This window comes from Balaenoptera acutorostrata, chromosome 21, assembly GCF_949987535.1.
Source record: "Balaenoptera acutorostrata chromosome 21, mBalAcu1.1, whole genome shotgun sequence".
In the NCBI taxonomy this organism is placed as follows: Eukaryota; Metazoa; Chordata; class Mammalia; order Artiodactyla; family Balaenopteridae; genus Balaenoptera; species Balaenoptera acutorostrata.
Window position 1 is genome coordinate 21,808,902 of NC_080084.1, and position 16,801 is coordinate 21,825,702.

Below are 16,801 nucleotides of genomic sequence, written 5' to 3' on the forward strand. Positions count from 1 at the left end.
GCAAGAAGCTAAATCCAATGAGATAACATTCAACAAAGCTAAGTGTAAGATACTATCATTCAAGGAAAAGGCAGGGGAGACTTGACTTCACAGCTCAATGTGTGGAGACCACTTCAGGGCTCTCTTCCACAGTCAGCTCACCAGAAGGCCACTGAGCTGTGGCTCGATGATATTTAAATTTAAAAAATAGTTAGCAAACTTTACTCTCTCCCAGTTCAACAAAACCTAAAGGAATCATATATATTATTTTTAACTCATTGAGTAAAGTAACCAGGATATAAAGGGACGTAAAACCAAGCCACTGGTTGGTTGCCAGAAAAGCAGCGCTAAGCCAACTACTTAGGTGAGAGGGAAGGGTTATGGAGGTGGTGGCATCCTAGGAAATCCTCAAAGGGCCATTTCCTGGAAGGAGGGTTGATGTATTGGGGAACATCCCAGGGGACAGAGCTAGACACAATTACTAAAAACTACAGGGAGCCGGATTTTGACTCAATGTAAGGAAAACTTCCTAATGGCTAGAGCTGTCAATGGTCATCATGGATTGCCAAGGGACACAGCAAGTTCTCAGCGTCAGAAGCAGGGAGCTCGGGCTAGCTGGGCACTGGGCTCAGAGGAAATTCAAACAGGATTCTAGTCTATTCTCCCCTCAGATGCCTGAAACACCTTCATGTCTTTGCTAACAAGAGTCATCCAGACTCTGCTTAAGACACCTGTAATCCTTCAAGAGATAAACTAATTTCTTTTCTGTAACAGGTGTAATTGTGGTAAAGAACTTCTCTATACGGAGCCAAGACCTTCTCCTCCGCAGTCCCTTTGTTTCTGCTCGCTGGGACTATAAAGAGTTGTTATAAACCCTGGACCATAAAGAAGCTTTCCAATACTGAAAGATACCACGTAATGAGAATCCTTATAAAGACTGTTCCTACTCTCATCATTCCACTCTGGGCAATAATAAATTAAGAAAACTGTACCAGGTATTTTCCTAGGGGCACAAAACCCACATCCCTATGAGTGGATACAGTTTAAGCAAACCCTACTCAAATGAATAATATGCAACCATTAAAACAATAAATAGGGAGATGACATCTGAATATAAAATATATATACAAAATAATGGTGGGCAAAAAATTCAATAAGAGAGAGAAAGCATGCTATTTTCAACTATATAAAAAGGGCATATTATCACAAATTAGAAGTGAATTTGGAGTGATGTAAATACAACTTCATCTCATTAGGTTGTTTTTCTAAGAAATTGTTTAAATGTATAACAATAAAAATCTATACTCCCTTTTGATGTAAACCTATCTCTTCACCCATTTACACAATTAGTCCCAAAGTGCCTAGGTTCTGAATACTACATAAATCATTCTAGATTATTAGATGTATATATAAAGAAAAAAGATTTAGTTGTATAATATGTAAGATGTACTCATAGTTTCCTCAAAAATTAAAGTTACTATATGACCCAGTAATTCCACTTCTAGAGATATACCCAAGAGAACTGGAAAGTTACGTTCTCCCAAAAAACAAGTGTATGAGTGTTCATAGCAGTGCTATTCATAATAAACAAAAAAGTGGAAATAACCCAAATGCCCATCCACTGATGAAAGGATAAAGAGAATGTGGTATATCCACAAAACGGAATATTATTCTGCAATAAAAAAGGAATGAAGCACCAACACCTACTACAAGTTGGATGAACCTAGGAAGGGTTATGCTAAATGAAGCAAGTCACAAATGGCCACAAATTATATTACTCATCTATATGAAATGTCCAGAATAGGCAAATCTAATAGAGACAGGAAGTAGACTAGTGGCTGCCAAGGGCTGGAGTAGGGAATGAGGACTGACTACTAATAGGTACTAGGTTTCTTTGGGAGTGATGAAAATGTTCCCAATTAGATAGTGGTGAGAGGTACACAATATATAAATATACCAAAAAACACTGAAATGTACACTTTAAAATGGCTAAATGGTGAATTTTATGTTATTTTAATTCTGTCTCATTAAAACAATATATAATGACAAAATACATATCATTATATATATGCTATATATTTTATAAAATATATTGACATCCACAGGTACTTAATACTATTAGAAGACTGACAATATGGTACCTAGCATGGGTATAATGCACAAAAGGCCTGGATTACTAAAGAAAATATTAAAAACTGAAGGGCTGAAATTAAGAATTACTCATTCCTTCTATTATCCAATTCTTAATTTATTTACTGTGTGCTTATTTGGCGCCAGAAACTATGTTAGGTGCTGTGGATACAGGGGTGAACAAGATGTGATCCTCACCTTCACGGGGCTCCTGGTCTAAAAGGGGAGCTTGACATGAAACAAATAATCACTGGCATATATATAAAACATGTTATGTAACAAGGGGCATAAGGTGAAATATGGGTTCCATGACAGAATATATCAATAACAGGCAGCCCTGATTTAGATGGAGAATTGGGCAATACCTTCCTGAGGAAATTATATTTAATCTGAAACTATGAAGATGAGAGATTTAGGCAGGTGAAGAGCGGGGATAAGAGTATCCTCCGGATGGAACAGCAGTGCAGAAGTCCTGAGGCAGAAAAGAACCTGTCACATGTGAGAAACCCACGAAGGCTAGTTGTGATCAGAGGGTGGTGAGTAAGAAGACGACTGTCACAGAATGAGGCTGAGAAGTAAGCATGGGTCCGTCCAGGCAGGCCACTCTGGGGATTCTCACTCTATATCCTGGGTACAAAGGGAAGCCACCCAAGAATTTCAGCAGGGAAGTAACATGACCAATTTGTGTCATAAAAGCATCAGCCAGGCTCCCTCTGTGGAGGAGGGATTGGAGAAAAGCAAAGAGGAACCAGTTAGGAGGCTGTGAGAGTAACGGCTCAGACCAGGGACGGGGGTGGAAAGGAACAAAAGGCACTTTCAAGGTCTATTTGGAGTTTTGGAGGTCATCACATATTCTATTTTACAACTCAAATTTACATGTGTGGGAAAAAAATGTCTTCCAGAAAGACCAAAGCATAAAAAGTAGAGATTACTTCACCAGGCTCCTAGACACATTAGCATCTATCCGATACTAACCCAAACCCTACAAAACACTTCAAGTTACTTCTAAAAGCCCTGAAGGCTTTATATATAACTAAGTAACACTTGAACCCAAATTATCCCTAAGCTTCTTGCAGGGTTTCTTCTTACCAGCAAGTTTTCAGAGTGGCAGAGAAAACCAGACAGAGAAGTAGAAACAAGAAGTTCACTGTGATGCAATACAGGTAACGCTTGGTGTCCTAACTTAAACCCAACTGCAAACTAGCTCCTCCTTGGAACTTTTTTTTTTTTTTTTCTTATACAGGAACCATTCCAGGAGAGAAACACCCTGCTTAGTATATGCTCTGTTAAAGGCTTCTGTTACACACACACACACACACACACACACACACACACCAGCAAGAAAGATGTGCAAAGCATCCAGATTATTCATGGGTATCTGTCTCCTTACACTGCACTCCAGAGACTGAAGCAGAGTACAGAGGCCGTGATGGATATCGCACAGCTTACAAAGAATAAATGACTTCACTGTAATAGGAAGACAACTGTACATTATACATGCATTTCCTTTCCTCTTAAAATAAACCCCTGCCAGCCACATGGTAAATACACTTCAAACTTGAGTGTATACCCCTCACACGCCACCTAAGACATGAAATCGTACAATATAAGACAAGCTACCTATTCAGCACCCCCCCAGAATATAATGGAAGCCCAAAACAAAGACGAATATGACCATCTAAAATTATACATTTTACAACACAAGCTCTGTAAGTAGTACGGTCCCTTTTCATTTATACTGTGAAAATTAGTACTGCACTTAAAAATGTAAAATGAAATTGTTTAAAATATCGAATCACTATGTTGGGTAACAAGAACTAACACAGTGATGTAGGGCAATTACACCTCAAAACAAACAAATAAACTCATAGAAAGAGAGACCCAATTTGTGATTACCAGGGGGTCAGGCTGGAGGAAGGTGGTCAAAAGGTACAAACTTCCAGTTATAAGATAAATAAGTACTAGGGATGGAATGTATAACATGATAAATATAATTTACACTGCTGTATGTTACACATGAAAGTTAAGATAATAAATTCTAAGAGTTCCCATCACAAGAAAAAATTTTTTTCTATTTCTTTAATTTTCTATCTAAATGATGATGAATGATCATTAATTTATTGTGGCAATCATTTTATGATGTATGTAGTCAAATCATTATGCTGTACACCTTAAACTTATCCAGTGCTGTCTGTCGATTCTATCTCAATAAAACTGGAAGTAAAAAATAAAGATAGGGTTTCCCTGGTGCGCAGTGGTTGAGAATCCTCCTGCCAATGCAGGGGACACGGGTTCGAGCCCTGGTCTGGGAAGATCCCACATGCCGCGGAGCAAGTGGGCCCGTGAGCCACAATTACTGAGCCTGCGCGTCTGGAGCCTGTGCTCCGCCACAAGAGAGGCCGCGATAGTGAGAGGCCCGCGCACCGCGATGAAGAGTGAACCCCCCCGCTCGCCGCAACTAGAGAAAGCCCTCGCGCAGAAACGAAGACCCAACACAGCCAAAAATAAATAAATAAATAAATAAATTTATATTTTAAAAAAAAGATAAATAAAAATTTTTTGTTTTAAAAATGTAAAATAAAATGATATTGTTTACCTCAAGGAATCATGTCATGTCATCATTTCTATCTTTATCGCTGTTAAGGCTTTCAGCATCTTTGAGGTAGTAATGAGTTATTACAATACATCATATTTACACAACCGCCTGACAGCATCTCCAATGCTCCTGATCCTCCTTGCGTGTTAAGACTCAGCTCTTCTAAGAAGCCTTCCCTCCCCCTTTACGGTAGAGCTGATCCTCCAACCATCGCCCTCTCTGCCCACTGTCCCTTGTACACATCTCTCTCCAGATTTACAACTGCCTCCGTTCCAGACCAGGAGCTCCCTGGTGCTCAGTGCTCCCAGGACCTAACACAGAGCTTCTCACAGGAAAGGTTCTCCAATGCTTGTGGAATGAAATGAATGAATAAATGGACTGGATCCCCCCCCAACCTCTGTAGTGTTTAAATTAATTTTTCCACCTGCATTATCCTAAATGTTCATGACTCTCAACTCAATGAAATTTCAGACAATTATCCATTTCCCCCCATTTCTTTCTGTTTCCTGATAGAAGATTTATGGTACAGGGTGTTTATGAAAACGGGTTTTAAGAACAAGTGAGAATATTGCTTGATGTTCAGGTTTGCACACATGGCTTTGTAGAGAATGAGTTTGAATAAGGATGAGAAAAGGCCTTTACTCCCAAAATTCATATTCCATAGGAAGAAAGGCACTCAGTGTCATGTCACCCTCTCACTACTGACATTCACATCAGACATCATTTTTATCAAGAGCCCCCTTCTTCAAGACAAAGAAAGGATGCCCCTGGCAAGGGCAGAGGGAGTTCATGAGTTAAATTCCTCATTCCAGAATAAATTATTTAGCACCACTTAAACCCTGAAAGCTCTGAGCCAACTATCTTGCGGTTTATGGCACTCTCCCCTACGTTTACAATTTCCCGATTGTGAAGCAACAATTTAATTCCATAGTGCAAAATCAATACAACTTAACTTTACTGTTGGAACTCACATTATGTGGCAAACTAAAAGATTTTATTCTTCCACTGACATGAGACAATTGTAAAGCTGCCTTTACAAAAAGGCACTTAGGAACCATTCCAGAATTTAGGAATGAATTTTTCTTACTGGACTTACTGCACAGGAATGGCCCCATGAGATGAATACGATCCCTGGGGCCTCCTAAGTTCCAGCTTTGACTTCACTGTCAGGACCTAGATTTTGAACAGGAGCTCATCCCTGAAACGCAAGGCGCTGTAGTGGTAGTAACAAGAGACAGCCAATAGGTTCCTGAAATAGGTTTTGTCACTAGTTTAGGGTTTTTATCAGGAATGTTGATCACCTTTTTTGCTTTAAATTTTATTAGTAGTACAACCATGAATAGTAAGGTTTGGTACATGGGTCAACGTTTCCAGTGTTATTTAACTGAAATGATCTGGGACCAGTCGCTTTTGTTGAGTTGGCAAGAGCTGGTGTTGTTTAAAACAGACCAGTGGACGAATCTATAAGCTGCAACCCACTGGAAAAGGCAAGAAGATGGAAGGATTGATAATATTCAGCCTACAGCGAACATTGATCATCTGCTCGGTGCAAGGTGCACTGCAGCTGATAGCCTGAGGACCAAGAAGCAGCAGGGCGAGCTGGGCGGGTCTGAACCCTTAGATTCAACAAGCTTCCCGAGTGCATTCAACGCACCTGCACGTAACTCGTTTCCCTACACCTGTTATTAGGAAGGCTTGTTTCTCTTTCAGCTGCTCAGAGCAGCCAACAGAAAAAACAAAATTTTTAAAGCAGCAACCTAGTGCTAGACCAGAAGGGAGCGTTTATCAGCCTACCAGCAGCCCCATTACTTTACAGTTAGGGTTCCCTCCCGTCCAGCCCTCTGTCCACTGAGCATCTCCAAGGACAAGAGGTTAGATCCAGCAGCAGCCAAGGCTAGGCCTGTGAGGCAGCAAGAGACGCCCAGCCTCCCGGCGAAGCGGCAGAGGCTCCGGCGCCGCCTCCCTCGCTCGCTCGCGGTGCCAGTTCGGTCTGCGCCGGACAGGGAGGCCGGGCCTCCAGCTGGCTCAGCATCCCTCCTCTTGCTCCCGCTCTCCCTCCTCCGCCCGCGCGCGTAGCACCAACCTTGGGCGTGCGGATGTGCTCCATGGCGAGCCCGCGTCTGCAGGTCCCGGCCGGGCGAGGCCTCACGCACCTGCGCGCGTCTGCAGCGCGGCGGGAGGGACGCGGGGAGGGGGCTTCGCGCCCGGGAGCGGGCGGGCCTCGGGCTTGGCTCCGCCCCCAGGTGCGGCGGCGCCCGCGCGAGGCAGGCGTGCGGGGCCCGGGGCGCCCGCGCGGCCCTAGCGCGCGCGTCTCTGCGCCACTGCCACCTGCACCGCCTGTCGCCGCCCCGCCTCTTGCCTGGCTGGGGTCGCGGGAGCCAGAGCCGCTCGCTTCCTCTGAAGAAGGGCAGCCAGCGTAAGACTGTGGGGTTACTGTTCCCCGAGACACAATGAGGGCCTTGCGTTGGGTGTGGCCTTTTGGAGGAGAGATGGGACTAAGCGCTGCTCCACACCTCCCATGGGCTTCCTTCCAGAGGGTCCCAGGATAGGTGGCACTTCAGGGTGGGGCAGGAAAAAGGCTGCCACAAACACTCCAGATCCAGTGTGGCCTGTTGGGCCCTGTCTGTATATTTCAGCACAGGCGGCAGAGCGTTTGGGATGAAGGTGGAAATAGCAACAGTGTTAGCGCCGTAGAAAGTGCTGGGAAGACAGGCATCTCACACCAACCTGTGACTGTACCCTTGGAAGAGACACTTTCCCTTGGCACCGTATTGGGGGCTCATTTGACATCTTCACTTAGCTCTCACTAACTGGACTGGAAGATATAGATAACAAAGCATCCATTATAAAGCATCATTCTTCCATTTATGATATTAAGAGTAGTTGTTGCCACTGTTAGTATCAAGCCATTTGGAAAAGCCAAAGGGAAGAAATGCGCGCCACCCACCCCCGCCTTTTTTTCTTGCAAACCTGTGTGTAGAGGTTTACCATAACTAATTATTTCATAAAACTGTTCATAGTTCTTAGAATAATATCTATCCAATTTTTTCCTAGCTCTTACTCATCTCTCTTTTACCTGGATTGTAAATTCTTTGGCTATAAGACATTGGTTTTTTTATCTCTTTTTGTCCAGTGTATGGTAGGCAAATTGCAACCTTCCAAATAAATGTTTACTTAATCAATACAGTATTGCATTTTTTTAAATTTCCATGTCCCCTTCACATATCTTTTATCATTTCATCCTCCTTCCACTCTGGGAGGCAATTAGGACAAGTTCAGTAAACTGATGTTTGCATATGGCAAAATTGACCCAGAGTATAATTTCTTGTTACTAAAAAACACCAGGAATAGCGTCAGGAGCACTCTGGTTCCAATTCAGCCTCTGACCTCATTCCACTTATTAGGATAAGTTAACATAGAATAAGCTAGAAATAAAATAACAATAGGGAAAGAAATCTCTATAAGTAAACATTTGGGTTTGATCTAACAGTTCTCTGAGGAATCCTCCTCGACTTGACCCCCAGCCCCGATCGCTATCCAGCTTATTAGATCACAAGCTGTGTTGACCCCAGACAGCCACTCTGCTCTTTCTCACTTTCTCTGCACTGCCTCATGCCCCCATGTTTCACTGCTTCTCTGAACCACCACCCAGTGGGGCAGAAGAGATTGAACAAAGCAGCAAGAGTTGGAGGGCAGTGGAGTGAGAGGAGCTAGAATAAGAATACATCATTGAAATAGCTGACTATGTTGATCCTAAGTAGGGCAGAAAGTGAAACCAGCCATTCATTTAGTTAAGAAACACTGATATTAATTTACTGATGGTCATGCACAAGGTATCATGGCAGATGCTGGGAAATTGAAGGGAGACCCAGAGGAGGAGGATACCAAGTTCCATAACAGTGATATGGATAACACCAAGGAAGTGAAAAGTAGACCAGTAAGATGGCAACAGAGCATGTGGAAATGCCAAAAGTAGCCTCAAGGAGATTGACCTACTTCCTACATTTTCCATGTTAATTATATGGGAAATAATAGGTGAACTCGGGATCATATACTTAATTCTTAAAGTTTGCTACTGTTGCATTTGTTATGAACCATGGGTCATTTGGATAAATGTTGCACCTCTGAGTGTTCACAGAGCAGAAATCTCTCCATCTGGCCCCAGAAGCAAGAAGTAGGAAGGGTAGAAAAAATGTATTCTTCTAACACTACATAATTTGCAGAGGGATCCACATCCAGATTTATACTACATCAGTTTACTTTTTACACTACAGGTGCACTTTGCCCAGTAGGTTGGAAAATGGCTATTATTTTTTAAGCTAGCATTTGTGAATCCTGAATGGAAAATTCAACAAAACTATTTTCGCCATCAAGCAAAACATCAGACAATAGGGTTAAGACCTAGTTACCTGCATATTCATCAAACTACTTCTTCCCTTGACAACACACAATATAGTTGTCCTCATTTTATCTTTAGTGCTCATGTTTCAGTGCTTTTCTACCTCTGTGAAAATGGTAGATATTTAATTCTCCTTTCCTTCACGGGCACACAGGAGACTATGCTTCCCGACTCTATTACTGTTGGGTGGGACCATGGACCAGGGCTGTGGAAAGGGACCTGTGTCACTTTGAAGCCAAAGTTCTGCAAAACCTGTGTGGCCCTCCAGCTTTCTCTTCCCTTGTCTTGTTATTTGGAGATCTTATCTTGAAATTATAGAGAAAATAATGATGATAAATTCACTCTGAGTATATAATGTGACTGTGGCCACAAACTATTCAGCATTAGATTGACATGAAGAGAAAAATAGGCTGTTTCCCCAAGTCATTACTTGGCAGGGAGCTACTCTGAAGTGTCACAGCAGGTTCTTTTGAGTGAAAAAACCAGCATTTTGTAGTGGTGGTCGTTGCATGAAGCCACTGAGATTTAGAGGTTAAGTTTTGTACCTACCCTCGCCTATCCTGACATTCTAGAGAAGGGACTCTGAGAGTCAAAATAATATACCTTCTGTGTCTCTGATCTTTTTTCAAGGGGGTTGATAATGTCATTAAAGAGATCTGATGACACATGTCATCTGCCAAGACCTCAACTTTATTGTGCATTTCCAAACTTCTTCTGCAGAACCTCTCCTTAAGAAATTTTTATCACACGGATAGTCTAGTTGCAAATAATATTACTATAGGAATTTTTAAATCCAAACTTGATATTCACTGGAAACTTCCCCAAATGCTGTGATCTTCAGTGGCGTGAGGAGATTTGGATGCTTATCAAACACTTGCAAGACTTTTTCCAGAATTCTTACATTTCTCCTGAGGCAACTAAAACTTCTGATTTGGAGTGAAGCCAAGAACTCTTTCCTCAGGAGGGTAGTATTGCTAATGATTACAAACTCAGTAAAATCCTATTCAGCACTACTAAGCCTCAGCGGTCCATGAGGATATGAGTGGAGGAGGGCACCCATCTCTATACAAGCCGAGCCTCAGCTAGAAGCAGGCTAGATACCCAGTAGGAAAGGGTTAGAGCTGCATTTGAGGTTCTGCCTAGAAAAAATAACATCCTCACCTCCAGGATTTTTCTAAAGCCCGTGATGCCAAATACCAATGTCTTCTTTGGCCTCGCCCTGTGCCAGGCATAGAGATGAAGCACCCTGTGGACTGCAGGCAGCTCTGCCCTTTGTCTAGAAACCAAAGGGGACCCTCTGGACCAGCATAAAAGGAGCTCTTACTCTATGTACAGGCAAGGTTTTAAAATAGACTCGCATATTTTGTTCTCCCTCCAGGAATGCACATCACTCAGACACAAGTCTGTATCCTCAGAGCACTTACTGTTTATTCCCTTCCCACTGCTGTCCCTTCAACCATCATTTTGATGCAGACAATTCCCATGTCAATATTTCCAATCCTAAATTCTCTCCGTACCTCACATATTATATTTCCATCCACCTGTTGAGTACCTCCACATGGATGTCCCATCAATGTCACCAACTAGGTATGACAGACAGGCCTACATTCAAGTCACAGCTCCAGCATGTGCTAGCTGTGTGACCTTGAACAAGTTTTTGACCCCTCTCAGCCTCAGGTTTCTTACCTATAAAATGGAGATAATGATAATATCTCTATTACTTTCTTTTTCTCAAGCTGAGGAGTAGATATCTATATATATATATGGATGTTTATTACATTATTTCCTGTTTATTTGTATATGCCTGAGGTAGTCCAAAATAAAAAATAAAATTGATAGCAGAAAATGGGGCATAATTACACCTCCTTCTTAGGATGGATGTGACGATTCAGTGAGATCAAGCATATATTCTGTGACTAATATTTATTGAGTGTTCTCTGTGAGCCAAGCACCGAGGATAAAGTGTGAACCAAAGCAATCACAGTCCTGCCCTCAAGGTGCTTCCATCTAATAATATCAGCTCCTATCATTATTATCATTACCTTCTACCTGATACCAAACCTCCTCTTGACGTCATTACTTCTTTTGTTAATCTCAATCGCTCAAGTTCAGAACCTTCGAGTTTTTTCTGGCTGATGTCCCTCACCTGGCCCCCATACCCAGACAGATGAGGATTCCTCATCCACAACTTTTCCTCAGCTGACCCTTCCCCTTCCTTTCTCACTGCCATTGCTCTAAGATCCTCATTTCTTCTTCCCGGCTGGAATATTAACCTCTGCTGCCAGATCAGTCTTCATGAAAAGCAGCTCTAATCATCGCTCTCCATCTTAAAAACTTTCAGGTGGTTTACAATTGCCTTTTAATTAAGTACCATCTCCTGATTCTGTCATTTAAGGCCCAGTCACATCCTACCTTTCTCTTTCTCTTTTACAAACTCAGCAAAGTTAAGTCGCTGGCACTTAGTAGGTGCTCAATAAATATTTTTTGAATGCATCACTTAGTCAATCAATCACTTTCTATATCCTGCATTTACTTACCTTTATGTCTTTGTTCATACTATTCCTGTGTATCAAATCCCCTAGGTTCATTTCAAGATTCACTTCAACATTCCCTCCAAATGCAGTTCTTCCAAAATAACTCTTGTCTGTTCATTCCAATAAGCAGAGATCGTCATAAGCAGTTTATTTTCATCTGGAAGTGTAATTTTATGCATCTCTGTCACAACTTGTCCACAGGGGACCTTAATCAGTCCCCTGTTCCAAGAACCACGCTGGGTCACTACACTGACAATGTCATGCTGGTCAGATGGAATGAACAGAAAGTTGCAGGGGTCCAAGATGCCCAAGAAAAGCACACATGTGTCAGAGGATGGGAGATACCTTCTGGGGAAATTCAGGGTCCTGCCATCTCAGTGAAGTTTCTAGGCATCCGCAGTGGTGAAATAGCTTCTCCAGCATGAAAGGCAAGTTGCTTTGCTTTGCAGCCCTCTAGCCTATTACTGAGTTGGCCGTCAGGCCCACCAGCTCTGAGTGGGGCCTTGGGTAAGAAAAGGGTCTCTAGCTGATTTGAGTTGTGGTGGAAACAGATCTATGACAGTGGCTTTTTGACCCCAGCAGATCCAAATATGAGGAGGTGATAAACATTAAATGAGGTCACAAGGGTGGGGCTCTAGTCCAATAGAACTGGTGCCATTGTAAGAAGAGGAAGAGATCTCGCTCTCCCTCTCTCTCTCCCTCTCTTTCTCTCTCTCTCCCTCTCTATCATATGAGGATACAGCAAGAAGGCAGTCATCTGCAAGCCAGGAAAGAGAGCTCTCACCAAAAACTGAACCTTGGGGGACCTTGATCTTGGACTTCCCAGCCTCCAGAACTATGAAAAATAAATTTCTGTTGTTCAAGCCACTCAGTCTGCGGTATTTTGTTATGGCAACTCAAGCTGATGAATACAAATACCTAGAGTGGTTTGCACTGATCCCAACTTGATACAGATATTTCGAACAACATGATTTATGAAATGTAAATATTTCAGGCTTCAGAAACTTAGGAATATAAAGGCAATCACATGAATATTAATACCTAAAATCTCAACAGCCCTAAGCCTCCATCTTCATTATATAGAGTCCTCTTCTTCCTAATACTTCCGGAGGAACCAATGTGTAAACACAGCCAGTGCTGGTGGCCCCCTGCCACATTGCTAGCCAGGGCAGGATCCTGCCGCAGCAGACACAGTGAGAGCCAAAATATGCTGCTGCTCTTCACCTGCTGGAAATCTGCTGTTCTCGATGCCAGGGAAGCTGAAATGCTGCCTCTATCTTCTGATTCAAAAATCAAACTTGCACTCAGTTTGGAGGATTTCTCACATCAGAGATGTTCAGTATTCCAGAGTACGAGAGTTTTTTCCTTTCCCCACCATTGTTCCACTCTGGGTCTTTGACAGCTTCATTCAGTGCCAGTACTCAGCTGAGACTTCGTCCTATTGTGGTCCGTCGCTGCCATTGTCAACACTGCTACTCTGTGGTCATCGACACCTACACTGCTGCCAACAGGCTCTTCTCAAAGTTTGTGAGATTGTGAAGCCGCCGTCACGCTCCAGCGCGGGACATCTGCCCACGGCAGATATTCTTGTGAAATGAAAGGTAAGACCTTCTCATGAAGCTCATTTAGGGTTTGTCCAAAGCAGAGCTCCTGGGTTGCCAAGTGTCAGAGTTCACAATCTGTCAATACGTGGACCTTGCCGTTTTCCACCAGGCGCAGAAACGGAATGTTTCTGAGATCAGTCAGAACCTTGGACGCAGAACCACCACACTCCCTTTCCGACATCAAGCCCTGATGCTAGGACGTACCTTTCATTTTGATCCCATTTTCAGTCGTGATGAATTTCTCTCTCTTTGGATGGAGTTAGGTTTTGTGGGGCAGGTTGATATCATCACAGGCTCCCTAATTCTTCAGACTTTCGCAAATATCTGTGCAGCATTCAAGTTTTCGTAAGTTCAGGATGTTCTTCAGCTCCCGTGAAAATAACAGTATTCCAACGGACCCCTGGGGGACAGGATTCTGCCTAATCCAACAATCTGGAAGCATCTGAGCCCTAGCTGCAGTTCACCCAAGACTCCCTGTCACGCTTTGGTTGGTGAAACATTAGAAGCAATAAATATCAAAAATAAATAGAATTTTGGACTTCCTGGTGGCTCAGTGGTTAAGAATCCACCTGCCAGTGCAGGAGGCACGGGTTTGAGCCCTGGCCCGGGAAGATCCCACGTGCCATGGAGCAACTAAGCCTGCGAACCACACTACTGAGCCCCTGTGCCACAACTACTGAAGCCCGTGGCCCTAGAGCCCGTGGTCCGTGACAAGAGAAGCCACCGCAATGAGAAGCCCGCGCACCGCAACGAAGAGTAGCCCCCGCTCGCTGCAACTAGAGAATGCCTGCGCGCAGCAATGAAGACCCAATGCAGCCAAATATAAATAAATAAATTAATTAATTAATTAACTTTTAAAATAAATAGAATTTTAAAATAAAATGTGGCGTGGCTGTATATGAAATACTATATGAGCTTGAAAGTTTTTTTCCCAAAGGATACTTAATGACATAGAAAGATGCTCATAACAAAATTTTAAGCCAAAAAGCCAGATACTAACCTGTATATACAGTGTGATCTGAGTTGTGTTTCAAAATGTGTGTGTGTGTGTGTGTGTGTATGTGAAAGTAAAGAGAGAAAAAATAGAAGAAAAAGACACAGGCATAACAATTACATCTGGGTGTAGATTTGTGGGTGATTATAATTTTGTTTTTTTATATTTTACAAATATTTACATTGAACATTTTAATAATTACAAAGAATGCGTACTTTAAAAAGGTATTTCAAATAGAAACAAGTAATAATCAATAATCACATCATAGTGTCAAGAGTCAAAGCAAATATTTTTGTGGAGAAAAAATTTATTTATTTATTTTAAAAAACTACTGAAGAGTTGAGAGAATTTTAAGTGTATACTTCCTAAAATTTCAGGTCAAAAATAATCCTTCTGAAAAGTAATCATTTTTCAAGGATAAAATCCGGCTTATTTTCCATAAGGAAACAATAAAAACAATATCTCAAGTGTGTAACAATAGCTGGAAAAAGAAAAGAGGAGGGCGCTCCCTCCTGAGTTGTAAGGATTTTGGCAATGCTGTTTTTACAACCAAAAAAACCAGAAACCCCAAAGATTTTTCTATGAAGTACAATCAGGCTTGGAGGAATGTTCTGTGCTTCAAAGCCAATGTTTTATAAAAAAATTACTTAACTGACTTTAACTTTTAGTAAAAAATCTGAGATGTATCTTTGGTGTTTGGGTCATATGTAATTAATAAAACCTTATCTTAATCCCCTTCTTTTTAAAATTTAGATGCAGATGCTAAGTATTGGCAAAATACATATGAACATAGATCTCATAACCAGGACAACTTGAGACTCTTAATAAACAGATGTAAAAGTTGTTCTTGGGTTACATTAGGGTTTCTTGTGGAGATAATGAGTAATTTTGAATGCTGGCTCTGCAAGGGAATTTTTCCATCTCTTCTTTGGCAGAGAGAATATTTTTGTAAACAAAATCAGTGAACAAGATTTGTGCAAGATGGTGAACTAAACAAGGATTTGATCTGGCTCTAACTTGCTGAGAACCACCTATGTTTGCAGTTGGATTTGGCAGACGTGATTGACTGTCTTGCCACGGCAAAGACAAGCCTAAAGAGTTTGAACACGGCGCAAGATAGGGAACCCCATCATCTGCAGGTAGAACAGATCACATTTATTTTCAGTGTTTTGTTCCTGATCATTTGGTCGTTTTTCAGGGAGTCTGCATGAATAATCGCCAACTTAGGAATGAATTATAGTCCAAAAGTCGCATTGTAAGAAGGTTGTTTGGTTCTCAGATTTCACAAACGATGACTATATTTCTGGGCCATTCCTCAGAAGGGTCTGCAAACAATGGTACTAGTCATCCTGCTACTTACACTGTACTGAATTCCCACATATGACTTTACATCAAAACGCATAAGGAACATTGCATTTTAGGAATAAACCTCCTGCCTCCACCTTAGAAGCAGGAGGGTACACAGGGGACACTTCCACAAGCCCCAGAGCAGCCTTAAGTGATGGGGTGCCAATGGAAGTGACTTCTCTTGAAGACCAATATCTCAACTCTTTCCTCTCTACATTATTAGGTTAAAGAGCATCTGGAAGTCATAAAGCTCTTTAGGTTCTGTGGTCTTTGCAGACTATGAAACAGTATTCCACCAGGATAGATAGAGGATTACATATATATAACTGTATGTGTGACTATTTTTGCAGTCATATATGGAATATCTCAACCACGATAATGTGTCAATAAAAGATCTGCTTTGTAGGATGCTCCCAAATTTTATGGTCATGTTTGTTAACAATTTGTTCATTCATTTTGGTCTTGGAAATAGCAAACACAAAAGATTTTAAGAACATTTATAGGAGAAAAAATTTCGAGAGATAATTCCTTTTCCTGAAAATTGAGAAAGATTGATCTTATTCTATTTTAACTGATGGTATCCTGGTCCAACTTTTTTTTTTTAAATTTTTTATAGCTACTTTATTTATTTATTTATTTATTTTTGGCTGTGTTGAGTCTTTGGTTCGTGCGAGGGCTTTCTCTAGTTGCGGCAAGTGGGGGCCACTCTTCATCGCGGTGTGGGGACCGCTCTTCATCGCGGTGCGTGGGCCTTTCACTATCGCGGCCCCTCCCGTTGCGGGGCACAGGCTCCAGATGCACAGGCTCAGTAGTTGTGGCTCACGGGCCCAGCTGCTCCGTGGCATGTGGGATCTTCCCAGACCAGGGCTCGAACCCATGTCCCCTGCATTAGCAGGCAGATTCTCAACCACTGAGCCACCAGGGAAGCCCCCTGGTCCAACTTTTGAAAGCACTGTTTAAACTCTAAAAGTCTGAATTAAAGAACAAAGGAGACTTGAGAGAGGTAGGGACTGACTCAACAATGATTTCCCATGACCTTATATTAATGACCACCTTTGTATGCCCAGGATCCCTGAAAACCAAAGCAGGACACAGACTCACAATTGACTAAACAATATACTTCCCTGACTAGAAAGTTTTAAAAATCACAAAATTCCCTAATAGTGGTATAAATGGATATCATTCGTCTCTTTTCAGGGTACATAACACATACACTAA

The 16,801-nt window shown here is 42.0% G+C and overlaps 1 protein-coding gene across 1 annotated transcript in view; it reads right to left on the reverse strand.

The window, feature by feature from the left end:
- MTMR7 (myotubularin related protein 7) overlaps positions 1-6,901 on the reverse strand; it is a 95,420-nt gene extending 88,519 nt beyond the window's left edge. Inside the window, exon 1 of the mRNA XM_007174021.3 lies at positions 6,789-6,901. Within this exon, the coding sequence (XP_007174083.1) occupies positions 6,789-6,812 (24 nt within the window). The 5' untranslated portion in view covers positions 6,813-6,901. The remainder of the gene's footprint in view (positions 1-6,788) is intronic.
- Between the last annotated feature and the right edge of the window lie 9,900 nt (positions 6,902-16,801).